The 14,944-nt window shown below is 46.6% G+C and overlaps 2 protein-coding genes across 4 annotated transcripts in view; both read left to right on the top strand.

Annotated features, from left to right (window-relative positions):
- The window catches only part of LMTK2 (lemur tyrosine kinase 2), an 81,878-nt gene extending 80,996 nt beyond the window's left edge, over positions 1–882 (top strand). Inside the window, exon 15 of the transcript XR_006274925.1 lies at positions 25–882. The gene's annotated coding sequence lies outside the window, so the exon portion shown is untranslated. The remainder of the gene's footprint in view (positions 1–24) is intronic.
- A 2,527-nt stretch (positions 883–3,409) lies between these two features.
- On the top strand, positions 3,410–9,068 carry BHLHA15 (basic helix-loop-helix family member a15). 3 transcript variants are annotated; one of them, XM_043494488.1, is made up of 2 exons: positions 3,410–3,539; positions 6,897–9,068. In XM_043494488.1, exon 2 carries the CDS (start codon positions 6,975–6,977, stop codon positions 7,500–7,502), a length of 528 nt encoding a protein of 175 aa, XP_043350423.1. In that variant the 5' UTR covers positions 3,410–3,539; positions 6,897–6,974; the 3' UTR covers positions 7,503–9,068. The 3 variants fall into 3 exon arrangements, with proteins under 3 accessions (XP_043350423.1, XP_038275747.1, XP_043350422.1); XM_038419819.2 differs by lacking the exon at positions 3,410–3,539 and adding an exon at positions 3,549–3,679; XM_043494487.1 differs by lacking the exon at positions 3,410–3,539 and adding an exon at positions 4,095–4,522.
- The last annotated feature ends 5,876 nt before the right edge of the window (positions 9,069–14,944 follow it).

Raw genomic sequence — 14,944 nt, 5'->3', positions numbered from 1 at the left:
ATGTCTATGTTTGTTTATTCTTAGCCCAACTCAGTTCTGGTACTTGTTCAGCTCTTCATTTCAGTGAAATCAGTGGGACTACTTGTGGGAGTGAAATCAATGTGTTCATAAGCGAGAAACTGGGCAGCATCTATTCTACCCCAGGTGCCTGAAGCCCCAGACCCTTCAACCTACACAGCACAACAGAGCCTATATGAGAGGGTGTATTTTAGATTCCTGATCTCTTCTGCTAGTATGTGTCACCATCATTTGAACATCATATTGCATAACACATACCCTCTACAGGAAAGCACTGTTCAAAGTATAGCATAGATTTAATTTGTAGTAATATCTTTCAAGTGAAAATGTGTTTAAATGTGTTAGCATCTGAAATCATCACTGTGGGTTTTGCCATAATTATGTGAGGTTCAATAAAGACTACACATTAATGTACATGTCTTTATATAAACAAAACAAACCCTGCTGTTGTCATGAAGTAGGCATGGGTTCCTGCTTTTTGGCATAAGGAGGTCTCAGTAGAACTGACATACTCGCTGTTTTATTGTGAAGAGGTTGCATATCAGTTCTCCCTTTACAGACAATTAACGGGGTGAGTGACCTTGGTATAAACCTCTGAACTCCTGTTTTCCTGGTTTACATGATGATGGAAAACATTTTAAAATGAAAAAAATAATGTAAATGAAGTACTCAAAAATGCTTCAGTAATAAGACAATTCTTTATGCCTGGGCCTTCTAAAGCTGCCATTACCAACACCACCAAAATTGCATATAGTGAGAAGAAAGATGGGTCCTTGGGTAGAGGATTCTAAGTCTCAAGACTTGGACTCTATTTCCAGCTCCTCAGCAAACTTCTTGTGTGACTTTGGAGCAAGTCAAAAAGAGCCCATGCTTCCAAAAATGGCATTCAATGCGTTAGATTTTGGATGCCCAACTTAGGGGCACTTTCATAGTGCTGAACACCTGCATTTCCTATTGACTTAAATTGGAGTTGTGTGGTCATCACTTCCTCAAATGAGGCCGTATGTGTCCCACATTAGCCATATAAAGTTGGAGGCCTCTTTTGAATATGTGGGCCAAAAATTCTATATGCCTCAGTTTTTCCATCTGTAAACTGGGGATAGTGCTTCCCTAGTTATAGGTCATTGAAGCTTAATGTTTGTAAAGCACTTTGATTTCCATGTGGCAGGATAGGCACAAAGTATTTTTGTGTTTGCAACTCTTGACTCTTTCTTCTACTGTAGCAATGTGAAAAACATGCAAGAAACTAAGACTGAAAAATGGAAACAGTGCAAGAAACTTGTGAAAATTTTGAACAGGTGAACATATTTAAATACAGATGACATAATTAGCTACTAAAAAGAAATCTATTATAACATTTGTACTTTAAAAAATGCAACTGAAATGGAATTTTAGTGAGGATGAATTTGGCACAAAATTATAATATTTCAGAATTTGTAGCATATATTTAGTGAACAGCAATATAGTTTGTGTAGAGTTAACATGGTAAACTGTTGCTGTGCTACTAATTTCACTACTTGTGTTTCTGTCTTCAGTTTAGGAAGTGACAAAACTACTTCAAAGTGCACAATATATAGAAATAATTCTTTCATAGACCTTTTTCATTGTAATGATCCTAAAATGCATTTAAAGATTTTAAAAAATGCTTTCAATTCTAGCCTTCAGGAAACAAATAACTTGGGTTACACTATACCATGGAATATATGAATCTTTTAGCATCTGCCTTTAAGAAATGTAACTCTGCAGTTTTTTTCCAACTTAAAATTCCGTCCATGGATTTTAACCAACAGACACTTCACTTAAATCACAGGAGAAGCTTTAAGTAGGCAAAATATAATGGCTAAGGTTGAAATTTGACTAGGACATGGGGGCTTTTCCCACAGCCCTTGAAGATCCCATGGCCCTTTTATCACTTTCATATCTTACGGCCCTGAGCACCGCAGTCTCTGAACACCTCCCAGTCCTACCCATTTACCGCTGCAACGTTCCTGTGGAAGGGGGAAGTGCTATTCACTGCATTTTATAAATGGTAAATTGCAGCACAGAGAGACTAGGTGACTTGCCCAAGGTGTTAGTTTGTAGTGGAATATGGAATTGAACCCAGTTCTGTGAAGTCCCAGTAGTGCCCTATCACACACCCATCCATCCTTCCTCTCTAGGGCTGAGTATTTGACCAGTCAAATATTGTCAAATGTCAAAAATGGTCAAATATTTTAAAGCAGTAACTTATTAGAACAGTAACAAAAAAGAGTAAGACTTCATTGTCTCTAGGAGGCTTAGCCTTAAATTCTTATGCCCAATTATAATTACATATAATTAAAAAGCTAGTGTATTGGGTTATTTTAGTTCAGAAAAATGCAAAACAAATTGCCCTTAAAAAAAGATGGAATAGTACCATCATGCGGTCAAAAACGCAGGCCCCCACCTCCCTCAGGGAATTCTTGCTGGAATACTGGACTATATTTAACCATGGACAAATAGGTCAATTGACCAGCTTGCCAAGCCTGTTCCTCTTTAATGACAAGTAGTCACGATGACCTCGTTATCTGTGCTCCGTCGGAGAGGCTCTCGCAGCAGAGTGCCAACTGCGATCGTGTCGGATGGAGCATTGTTTCAGTCCTGACTGGGAGGGAAGAGTTTCTGCCTGTTGCATCACCAGTCCCACTTGCAGCACCTTAGTGTTGAACTGGAAATCCCCCAGCCTGCTGCCCCATCCAAAACCAGCGCGGTCTCGGTGCCCAGCTGGAAGCGCAGCCCAAAGCAGAGCCCGTCTTTTCATAATTTAAAACCCCCAGACATTTGGGAACACTGAGTGTGCAAGCCGAAGCTGTCCTCTGGTGAATTGACACAATGTTTGCAGGCAGAGAGCCCTGTGCTGCCCTGAGGGGGGGCAGCTTTCCTGGTGTGTTGTTTTCATAGGGATTAGAGCATTGGCCTGGTAAGCCCAGGGTTGTGAGTTCAATCCTTGAAGGGGCCATTTAGGGATCTGGGGCTTGGCCCTGCTTTGAGCGGGGGGTTGCACTAGATGACCTCCTGAGGTCCCTTCCACGCCCGATACTCTGTGATCATATTCTTACAGGCTTAAGCTGTGTTCGAACAAGTTCTCCAAGCTATTGGACAAACGGGCTTTTCTTCACAGGGCGGGCCCATCTCACGCTTAACTTGGGCCGCACAATGCCGCCTTCTGGGCTGCAGGAGCGGGCGCCGCCGCCCGCGCGAGAAGGACCCACGTTCCCGCCGCGCTGCCCCGTGGAAACCGCAACTTGCCCCGCGGCTCTGCGGTCCGGGCTCTGCCCCCGCGCAGGGGGCGCCCCGCCCGCAGCGGCGCCCCCTCGCCCTCCCCCCGCCCCGCTGGGGATTTGCAGGGACGCTCCCGCGGCGCCAGGCTCCGCCTCCCGCTGGCTCCGCCACTAAAGCGACGTGTCCTAGGCCCGCCGGGCGGGCAGGCTGCGGTCGCGCGCGTCTCAGCCACCTGCGAGCCGCCGCGCGCCCGGCGTCCCGCCCTCCGCGCCGGCTCCCAGGTACGCGGGCCGGGCACCAGGCTCCGGGGCGTGGCGGAGGGGCGCCCGCTGTCTGAAATTGCACTGGCCGCTCCAGCCCCGCCGTGCCCACCGCCTCCCCTGTGGAGCCCTCCCGCGGGGCTCCGGTCCCTCCGCCCGCGGTAGGTGTTTTCTCCGCTCTCTCCCTCCTGTGCCTTCCGTCCCCCGCTGCCCCGACCGAGTTCCTCCTCTGCCTGCCCGCTTGCTCCCTCCCTCGCTAGCCTTCGCCTCTCCTCCCGCTCTGCGAGCTCGGAATGCCACCCCGGCCCCCTCTCCTCCCCCTGCCCCAGCCCCCAGTGCCACCCCCCTTGCATTGCCCAAGCCCCTTGCTGACCCCACACTCCCGCCAGGACTCTCCCTCGTCTCCCCTGGAGGTAGCGCCGAGCCTGCCCGGTGACACTACCGCACTGTGGGCTACAGGAGGGGTGGGTTTGGGGGTGGGTCTGGGGTGGGTAGCTGTATTTGAAAACAACCTTCCCCCCCAAGCCACTTCACGTACCCGATTGTCACCTGTTATCCTTAGTCTACTGGTTCCACCTGGCTCCGTGCTCCCCTTAATCTGCCAAAACCTCTTCTCCTAGGAACTCCCCCCTTTCCTCTGCTGGCTGCCACCCCAGTCCAGGAAGGTGGGTGTCTGTCAAGGAGCAGCTGGTTGCTTTCCCAGTGGCAGTGCCTTCTGCAGGGGAGGCAGGGATTTGGCTGCTCTCCTTGGTGCCTATTTGCACGGTTCCATCCTTCTTCTGATTTGCCATCTCTCCTAGAGAGTGAAGCTCCAAGGTTTCTCCTGGCCTGGCTTTGGTTCTTCTTTTCCCCAATATCCGCCCTGTCCCCCAGCTGTCTTCCTCAGGCGCCCATGACTCTCAGGCAGCGTGGTGTGGGGCTGGTGGGTGAAACCTGAGATGCATTCTTGTCTTGCTCCCCTGGCAGCCTTGGGCTGGAGGCCCCCAATCAAACCACTTTGTGAGGTGAGCATAGGTCCTCTGCTGGAAAACTTGAGTACCCTGTGATGAGGTATGAACCCAAAGAGTGGCCAGAGTAGCTGGCACAGGGCAGCTGGAATGCTGTGAACACAGAGAAAGGAGCAGCTGAGGATGCTCCTAGGTGGCGGCGGTGATGTCGGTTTTCCCAGCATCCTCAATCAGTTTTACCCTCTACTGCAAGAGGTGGTGATGTGGAGTGGTGGTGCACCTCTCCTGTCCTTCTAGGAGAGGAGTTAAGCTCTATGGCCAATCTCTAACAGCAGTCCAACTCTCCAGTCACTTGCATTTCAGTGCATCACCAGAAATATTTTCTAAGACTGGAACGAAGGGGAGTAAATGGACACCCCCCCATTAATAACAGTCATCAGCACAAGGGGGGCTGCTGCCAGATGTCTGCCATTGTACCAAGCATTGGCACAGAGTGGAGGTGGAGGGTGCTGCTGCATCATCACTGTCTTATGGCTCATCAGCCTGGAAGGAAGGGGCATTACGGCACCTGTGCAGGTGCCCTGTCCCATGGCACAGGAAGACTAGACTCTGCCATGCTGCCAGTGTTAGCTAGATTATTGACTTGGGAGGTGTAGAAATTGCTGTTATACTAAGTGTCAAAATGGCTATACCCTGGCCATTAGCTGGTGAAGGAAGAGAGGCTACAACCCACTCCCCCTCCTGCACTGCTGCTACAACTGCAGGAGGAGGTACTGCTGCCAGCATGCCAGTCTTTACTGTGCAGCAGGAACTCTGTCGCTGGTGCACCATACAGGAGTTTTCACTGTGGGTGCTGATAACAGCCAGCCTCTAAATGCAACAGTCCAAAATAGCAAGGTGGTGTCCCTGGAAGAGAGCTGGGAAGACTATCAATGAGGAGGAGCAGTCTGAGCCTTCCACCAGTTGTGGACAAAACTGACGCAGCTGGCATTTTAAAGGCAAGACAAAGCAAATGACAAATAGGAAGGCATTGGCTTGTGAATGAGAAATGAATACAAATTTGAGTTAATGGCTCCTAAAAGTTGTCTGGATGGCATGAAGAGAAGGTGGCGAGACAGATGGTGAAGTTGGGAGAGCTGTGAGAGGAAGCAAGAGAGCAACACTCAAAGGAATGGGGGGAAAGAGAAAGGGGGCATTCAGAGGACAGCATAATGTGTTGACTTTGCAATGTGAGTGTGTGCTGCTGCCCACAAACAGGACCTCCTACTCTCACAAGTTTTCCTTTAGCTCCAGTGGAAGAAACTTGCCTTATTTGGAGCTGGATATCCAGGGATCTAGTCCCAAATTGATTCTGTGTGCATGCACATGGATGTGATTCAGCTCATAAGGAATGGGTGCCAGGAGCTGGGAGGAAAGGGAGTTTATAACTAAGCCTTTACTGACAGTCATACTCCTGTCGTGCTTCTCACATTCTGGTTTGCTGACGCTAAAGAACTCTTTACGCTGTTGAGATCTCTAAACTGGAAATGCTGCATCTCAGTCCAGCCTTTAAATTCCTTTCCTGTTTTCCCTCAGGACAGCTCTTGCTTAAGGGAACAGACTTGGCTCACCAATGTTTGCAGTCACTTTTTTTTTTTTAATATTGTTCTGTTTCTAGTTGCTCATGACAGACCAAATTCTTCTCTCACTTAAACTAGTGATATCATTGTAGCCAAGAGGAGAACTTGGCCAAATGTTTCCATTGTCCGTCTTCCTTGTAATGCCTTACTCTGTGGTTATAAGCATTGTCACATTGTAGTCATGTCAGTTGGCCTGTGGCATATGTGAAATGGAACTGGACTGAAAGCCAACAGGCTCTATTGGACAGGATCCCATGTCAAACACTCATTTGGCTCCAGTTTTAGCATGCTCATTGGCATTCTCAGCAGAGAGGCCAAGGACTGAATGAACCTGGAGAGGATCTCGCCACAGAGAACTACAGTGGCCTCGCCTTCAATTAGAGGGGAGGGGCCCCAAACAGAGGCCAACTGAATCAGACAAATGAGACAATGAATGTTGCCAGTTGGAGACTGAAATCCAAAGCAAGTACATTATGAGCAGATGTAGTACAGGCTCCCTCCCTCTTCCCCTCACCCCCCCTTCCAGTCCCACTAACATGCCTGAATCAAGATGCAAATACATCACCACCACCACTGCCCAGGTGCTGTGGTTAAGAGGATCCTCTCCAGGGGCCCTACTTCCATCCACAGAGCCCAGATGGGCTGATGTTAACAATCAGTAAAACATATACTAATAAATAAAAGGTCCAGCTGGTAGTTTCACAGTATTTTGCAGGTAGATGCTGGTACAAAGCAAAACAGCACAATGACTTTCCATTTGTTCAGTTTGAAACGTAACGACAGCTGAAGATGTTGATGTTATGTTTTTGCAGCATGTTGATGTCTAGTACCAGAAGATTAACTTAGTGGGAGAACAGGCTGGGTGACGTTTCCCCACCATCTACTGAAACATGAAGACCAAAAGCAAAAGAACGAAGCACAGGCTTGCTGTTGACAAAGAAGCCTTTCTTGGGGAGACAACTTTGAGCAAAGAGGAACCGGTGAAATGTTTGCGACGTAAAGAAAGGAGAAATGGCAGAAACAATGAGAGCAACAAGACTGGTACAGTCAAAGCCAAACATGCTTGGAACAACAAAGACAGACACTTGAGGCGATTGGAAAGCAATGAACGGGAGAGGCAGAGAATGCACAAGCTCAATAATGCATTCCAGGCCTTGCGGGAGGTTATCCCTCATGTGAGAGCTGAGAATAAACTTTCTAAAATTGAGACTCTTACACTAGCCAAAAATTACATTAAATCACTGACTTCCACCATACTCCATATGTCCAGTGGGCACCTTCCAACTGTAGAAGGAACTGGGGCAGCCAGTAGCTCCAAACTGTACCAGCATTACCAACAGCAACATGGCGATGAGGAACACGATGAACAGCTAAAAAAATACTCCACACAAATTCACAGCTTCAGACAAGGCAGCTAAAGTTAGCTACTGGCCTCATTCTCTCTTCTCCACACATTCCTGTATATTTCAGCATTTGGAGGATTAAGGGGTTATTTCCTCCTGGGGGGTTTCTTTTTTGTTTGTTTTTGGAAAGACAAATGTTTAGTGACTAGATCTCATAGTTCTTGTTGAAATTATCCTAAATTGTAGGTCAGGCTTTTCAAAGAGATTAGTGATTTTGGTTGCCCGATTTGAAACACCTTCTCTGTTCTTATAGTTTTTGTTTACCTGCTTTGTTTGTAATTTTCCTGAGGTCAGAATGTTCTTTTAATTTGTAATGAGAAATTGTTTGATTGTTCAACACCCAGATTGCTTTTGCAGGGCAGGCTTTATAAATAAATTATTTTTCAGTGGGCAGGGGTGCTCTGCACATTAGCAAAATTACTCTTTTTATAAGACTTTTACTTCCTCTAGATAGTCAAGTTCGACCGTCTTCTCGGCGCTCCACCAGGGCCGTGACCGACCCCGGCAGGGCTGATCCGAGGACCTCACTAAACCATCCAATCGGTAGTAGCGACGAGTTGGGCACCCAACAGTGATGTCCTAAATCACTAGTCATTATTTAAAACTTAACTTCTATTACTCCAGAAGTGACACCATGTAATGGGGAATCTTGGTGCAGAAATAATGAAGTTTATGGCCCGGTATAGTACTTTGGAATGTATACAGCTACTGGAGGGACATATCTAACTGACCTGATGTTTGGATAGCAGGACTAATTTCTTTAACCACAATTACCTGGATTTTTTTCCCTTGAGTTCTTAAATATCCTGCTACTCAGAGGGAGGAACACATTTTAATGACAATAGAAACATATTTTGAGTAGTTTAATTAGTGTGATCGAACAGGTATGAATACTGCCTAACAAAATGGCCTTAGATCAGACCCTAAATGCCCTAAACCAGCACTTCTCAAACTTCATTGCACCGTGACCCACTTCTGACAAGAAAAATTGGGGTGCTACATGCCGTGGGTGGGGGCATGTAACCTTAGCCCGGGGTGGTGAGGCTCAGGTTTTGGCTTCAGCCCCGATGGGGGTGGGGCTTGGGCTTCAGACTTGCTGTGGGCCAGGGCCAACACCAGCCTTGGTGACCCCATTAAAATGGGGTTGCGACCCACTTTGGAGTCCCAACCCACAGTTTGAGAACCCCTGCCCTAAACTCATTGAAGTAAATGGAAAGGTTCCAATTCACTTCAGTGGGCTTTGGGTCACGGTCCTAAAATGTAGTCCTACAAGTACACTTAAAATGCACAATAATTAATGTGATCCTTGTTGCATTATATATATTTGAAAGTGCCTTTTAACAGAAACATTAAAAGAGATTTGTTAGATTGTAAGCTCTTCTATGCAGGAGCTTGTCTTTGGCTGTCTTTGTACAGCACCCAGTCCAATGGGACCCCAGTTCCATTTGGACCCTTTGGATGCTATTGTATTATAAATATTTAACAGTTAATTCACTTGTGATCTTTGCAAAAATGATGTGATTGCAGAACAAATGTTTTATATATTTACAGGTTGGACAATGATAATCTGTGCTTTTAAAATGAACTCTGCTAATAAAGCCTACATTGTAATCAATTAGGATTCATTTTGGGCTAGGTACTATAAAATACAATAAATGAAACAGGAGATAATGAAACAAGAAAAGAAACTTTAAAAAAAAAAGTTGGAATAAAAACTTCCATTTCTCCTAGCCCTGCTCTTCTTCACCTCCCCCCCAGACTAACAGTTCTTTGTTTGGAAATGTTGCATGTACAGCATATGTCACAACTGTCCCCACCTATGGCCATAGAGTGCTGATGTTAGCAGGACAGTTATGCTGCAGAGGGGGCAAGGGCAGGATTTAGGTGCTTATGTTGGCACAGGATGTAGCTTCATGGGCCCTACCTTTGTCCCCACAGAGTAGGGTAGCGCAAGGGGGAAGCAGGCTGGTGGCTGAGTGAGGGAGAGATTGGTGGATCCTTTGCAGGGGGTGTTGAAGAGAACAGCTGCAGAGACTAGAACATAAGAACGACCATACTGGGTCAGACCAATGGTCCATCTAGCCCAATATTCTGTCTTCTGGCAGTGGCCAATGGTAGGTGCTTCAGAGGGAAAGAACAGAACAGGCAATCAAGTGATCTATCCCCTGTTATTCACTCCCAGCTTCTAGCAAAACCGAGGCTAGGGACACTCAAAGCATGGTGTTGCATCCCTGCCCATCCTGGCTAATAGTCATTGATGGACCTATCCTTCAGGAACTTCTCTAGTTCTTTCTTTGAACGGTATTATAGTTTTGGCCTTCACAACAGCCCCTGGCAAAGAGTTCCAGAGTGTGTTGTGTAAAGAACCCATGCAACCCAAGGTGCTCTGTGTGGAACAGGAAGCAGTTCTGACCCTTATGAGTGTGTCTACACTGCTATAAAAGACTTGTGGCATGGCCATGGCTGGCCTGACTTGGGTTCGTGAGGCTCGGGCTGCAGGGCTAGTGTAGCTGTTCAGGCTTGGCCTTGGGCTCTGAGACCCACCCCCTTCATGAAGTCTCAGAGCTGGGCTCCAGCTTGAGCCTGAACATCTACACTGCTATTTTTAGCCCTGTAGCCCGAGCCAGAGTTGACTGACCTGGTCTCAGCATTGGTGCCATGCAATATAGAGAGACCCTATGAGTTCCCTCTACTCTAATGCTTGGTGCAGTGTGGAGAGACTTTGTAATGTGATATTTATTCCACTGGATCGGTAGTGTGATGATGATTTTATCTGGAATACGTAAAGTGTCAGAGACTGGCTGTGAGAGAGACACGTTTCCATCTTCTGCGGTAGCTACCTGCTGATACAACGGGGAGCAATGAATGTTGCTTTTCACACACTGTGTTCTCTTAACTGCAAGGGTTGGATTCTACCACCTCAACTTGAGTTCTTCCCAATGACTTTTTTCCCTCCCAAAAAAACCCCATTACTTAGTGAGAGGTGTTTTGAACTAATCTCTTCCTCACAGGGATTTGAATGGCAGATCAAACCATTGAGCCATCTAGGCTAGTATCTTCCATTGTGCAGTGCCCACAAGTGCCTGTAATATCTCTAGGTTAGCTTAGTACCGTGCTCTACTGGGGAGGGGGGAGATGGATAACAGTGTCCAATCAAGGTATTTTCTGTCACTTGTGCGCTCTTTTTGTAGATGGATGGGAAGAGATTATTTATTAAAATATAACTGCTCACTTATCTACTGCAAACTTGGCTTCAGTGAACAAAACCCCTTCTCTCTATAGCAGAAGCATATTGCTAAAAGGAGGAAATCTGCTAGGTGCTGAGGGCCTTTCATGGGTTTTTTTTTTGCTTGATGAAGCAGAAGGAAAGGAGCCAGCACCTCAGCCGATCAGCATGTGGAAGTGGGGGAGCCTGGAGCCTCAAGGGCAAACTGTAGACTTTCAATCTGAGACCTGCTGAGGTCACCTCTTGTGCGTGGGCAGCCTCCATAGGGGAGGCCTCCTTGCAGCGATGCAGACTCTTCAAAGAGGTGGCAGACCTGCTAGTATTCATTTTTGATAGAGGATTTGCCCAGAGAGCTCAATCAACTGCTTAAAACTATTTCCTCCAACAACAAGTGAACTTCCGAATGCATGTTTCATTTACGCATCCTCACCTCTTCTGATGCAGAGGTGAAATCCTGGCCCCAGTGACATCAGTGGCAAAACTCCCATTGATTTCAGTGGTATCAGGATATCACCCCAGACGTTTGTGTCTGCCAGAGGCCATAGGGTTGCCAGTTTTGGCTGGATGTTTTCCTGGAGGTTTCATCACATGACATAATCTTTTATTAAAGATTAAGCTTTAATTTGGCCAATCCTGGCCAAGAGGTGGCATTTCAGACTCGATGGCTCAGTGGTCTGGACTGGCAAATCATAGGTACCTCTCCTAGCAACAGACTTGGGTAGTAAAGCCCAGAACTGCTGAACTTGCAGAAGCACAAGTGTGATGGGGTATCCACCCACAGCAGCCCTAAAAGAGTTCAGGAAGCCAAGAAAGAGCCAGTTAGTGTGATAGGCCACACATGAGGGGATTAGGCTGTAGATGCAACTCCTGAGCCAAAGCTGAAGCTCAGCTGAGCAAGTGTGGGCTGGCAATAGCAAGGACTGTAGTGAGGAAGTCTGCCACCATCCTTCTCTGTGTGTGAGAGAAGGCAGGAAGACACCCGGGGAAAGAATTGAACCCCTGGGAGCTTGGCCCTTGTGGAGGACATACCCAGGAGAGAGCAGGGTAGAGGAGACAGTCTGTTGGAGATAGGGTTGCCAATTTTGGTTGGCTGTATTCCTGGAGGTTTCCTCACACGACATAATCTTTAATTAAAGATTAAGCTTTAATTCCTGGAGACTCCAGGACAATCCTGGAGGCTTGGCAACCCAAGTGGCAGGTGGCGTAGGCAGCAGCCCAGGGAGAGAGCAGCAAGGTTGGGGACTGAGCAGACCTTGGCTGTGTGTTGCGGGGTCCCTGGGCTGGAACGCAGGGTAGTGGTTGGCCCTGGGTTCCCCTACGCGCCAGTGATGGAGTGGCATAGCCTGGACCAGTGGTTCTCAATCTGCAGGTATGCAGAGGTCTTCCAGAGTGTACTCAACTCATCTAGAATGGTGTTTCTCACCCTGGGGGTTTAAGCAACCAGGGAGGTCATGGGATGGTTTAGGGGGATTGCAAGTGCAGAGCTGGCATTAGGGGATGGCAAGCAGGGCAACTGCCTGGGTCTCCATGCCACAGGGGGCCCCGCCAAACTAAGTTACATGCTTCAGCCCTACTGCCTGGGGCTCAGGTTTCAGACAAAGCTCACAAGTGAAAAACAGGCTCAAGTATCCCAGTGACATGTAAGTACAATATTTATATGCCAATTGATTTTATAATTATTTGGTAAAAATGAAAAAGTAAGCAATTTTTCAGTAATTGTGTGCTGTGACATATTTTTGTCTGATTTTGTAAGCAAGTAGTTTTTAAGTGAGGTGAAAGTTGGGGTATGTGAGACAAAACAGACTCCTGAAAGGGGTACGGTAGTCTGGAAAGGTTGAGAACGACTGGCCTTATCAGCAGGGTCCAGTAAGACTTTATACCCCAGAAGGAGAAACCACAGAGTTTGGCTGGAGTGCCAAGTCACAAAGAAGCCCCTTAAGTGAGAGAGAGGGGGGTGCAGGGTAAGCAAGAGGATAATGGGTTGAGAGCCTGCAAGGGCAGCTGTTAGACCTGGAACAGAGCTGTTCTCCAGAGGAAGTGCTACCCATGGTGCGTACCCTGTGATAAGTCTAAATAATGTGACAACCTTCCTCCTATTTTGGTTTTTAAAAACCCAGTTCTCTATGGGCCTAGAGCCTTGGTCTGGCATTTAAAGTCATTGTTGCAAACAAAGTGGTAACCAGACACTGGCCCAAAGTGAATTAGGCTGAGGGCTCTCATCTGCCTACATGACAAGCAATGGGAAGGGGCAGATCGCTTTAGCAAATGCTTCCAATATGTAACAAGTGCAGATAAGTATGTTCAGGATTTTGTCTCCCCTCCCTCCCCCCGCCCCACCCAAAATGAATTCTAGTGACCCCTATGGCAGCTGGAGAAAGCTGGCTTAGGAGGAAAATGGCTGCAGCAGTTGGGAAGCTGCCAACCTGGAAAGGCTAATGAAGGTCAGAAACATTTTTAAATATGTTAATTGCAATGTAAATACTAGATTGTTTGAGTAAATGTTGAAGTGCATGACAGGAGCAACACGGCAGCCATTTATGCCTGTCTCTCTGGGTCAACTAGTTTTTGTACAACTATGTTTTAACTAAATGAAAAGGGGAGGGGAGGGGGTAGTTGCATGTCACCATCCCTGGGCCCAGTGCACGTTTTGGGGCCATAGTACCTGCTCTGCACCTGCTGCAAGGATCCTGGAGGCAGCTATGACTGGGCGGAGGCCCTGGTAGCCTGGCTGTCAGTGACTGTGGCCAGAACCACTGAGGCACAGGCTCAGAGCCTCCCACAATCATCGGGGAACTCACCAAGGAGGTCTCTGGGCAGCTTTTTTTGGCGAGTCCCCTCTGGTAGGATTCTTTGTGGCCAGGAAAGAAATGGACCCAACTTCCTACCTTTCAAACATTGCTGCTACTTACTACTTCAGTAGTGATTCTCCTTACACTTCTGAAATGTCATTCTCTTTGCATCTCTTACAGAGACCAGGCCCCACATTGCTAAACTGCACATTAGCAGGAACAAAGCTGCTTTTAGTGTTCTCTTATAACCTCAAAATAATTTAACTTGGGCCATTAACAGAGTCTAATCTCTCTTAAACACACAAGGGAAGAGTTATGCAAGTACCAACTTACAATTCAAGTTCAGATGTCAAGTAAAAGGCATTTTATATGGGTAGAGTTACCCTAGTTTCTGGGGTTAGAGTCCAGACAGACAACTCGGTATACTAGCCAGGCTTTGGAAGACAAAGGGCGATGCCATGTACATGGCTCTCTAGTTTTCTTGTTCTGCCTGGATTTACAGACAGTTTAGTTGTGGTGAATCCTGGTCCCATTTCTTAAAAGCTCTCGACTGTTTATATAGGCCCTGATTCAGCAAAGCACTTAAAGTGTGCTTAAGTGCTTTGCTGAATCTGTCTCAGCACAGTAATGAAAGTGAGAGAAGTAATATTGAGTGACAAACATTAAGGGAATCTAACAAATCTTGCAGGGGTTTTTAAGCTCCTCAATCACCAACACATTACAATGGATATTCCCACAGCAGCATGCTGTGGACTTTAAAATCCTTCTCTGTAGGATTTTTTTGGGGGAAGGGAAGGGGACAGACAGCATTTTAGCTGCCAAGACAGCAAATAAGTGTCTGGATTCAACGCTTAGCATAAATAAAGGGGCATTATTACAAGTTATTAAAGCATTTGGCAAACAATACTGCATAACCTTTAACAGTAAATGCAGTATCAGGTAGCTAGTGGTACAGAGATCAGATATGAAGGGTATGCCTTCCCTCAGTAAATACTGCCCGGCTGTCAGCTACGACTTGCTTCTCACTGAACAAAATTGCTAGGATATTTTATTTCTTCCAGTAGTGTTAGCATTATAGCTTAAGGCAAGCAGTTACCCCTAGTTTCAAAATAGCAGCTAGTGACAAGAGTTTTTCTTGGACAAATTCAAGGGAATTTCACAACACGAGCCTTTCTTCTGACAGATGAACTTTATCTTTCAAAATCCATTTCAACCTTCAATTAATTTCAGTAAAGTTATCTCACAATTATGGGGCTGATGCACATTTTAATTCCATCTGTCACTTTCTACTTTAAGATGACTTTCAGTGGGCAGAGATTTGGTGCTCAAATATAGATTTTATATTTTGCACATGTTCCCTTAAACAGCTTTTTGTTGTACAACAGACAAAATGGGGTTGGCAATGCTTGGGGGGGGGGGGGAAGGAAGGAGAAAATGCACGA

The sequence above is a fragment of the Dermochelys coriacea genome, chromosome 10 (assembly GCF_009764565.3).
Source record: "Dermochelys coriacea isolate rDerCor1 chromosome 10, rDerCor1.pri.v4, whole genome shotgun sequence".
NCBI lineage: Eukaryota > Metazoa > Chordata > Testudines > Dermochelyidae > Dermochelys > Dermochelys coriacea.
The sequence above is the reverse complement of the archived record's forward strand: the minus strand, read 5'-3'. Positions and strand labels throughout refer to the sequence as shown.

Coding starts and splice junctions, on each gene's coding strand:
- BHLHA15 (XM_043494488.1), top strand. CDS start 6,975: ATGAAGACCAAAAGCAAAAGAACGAAGCACAGGCTTGCTGTTGACAAA.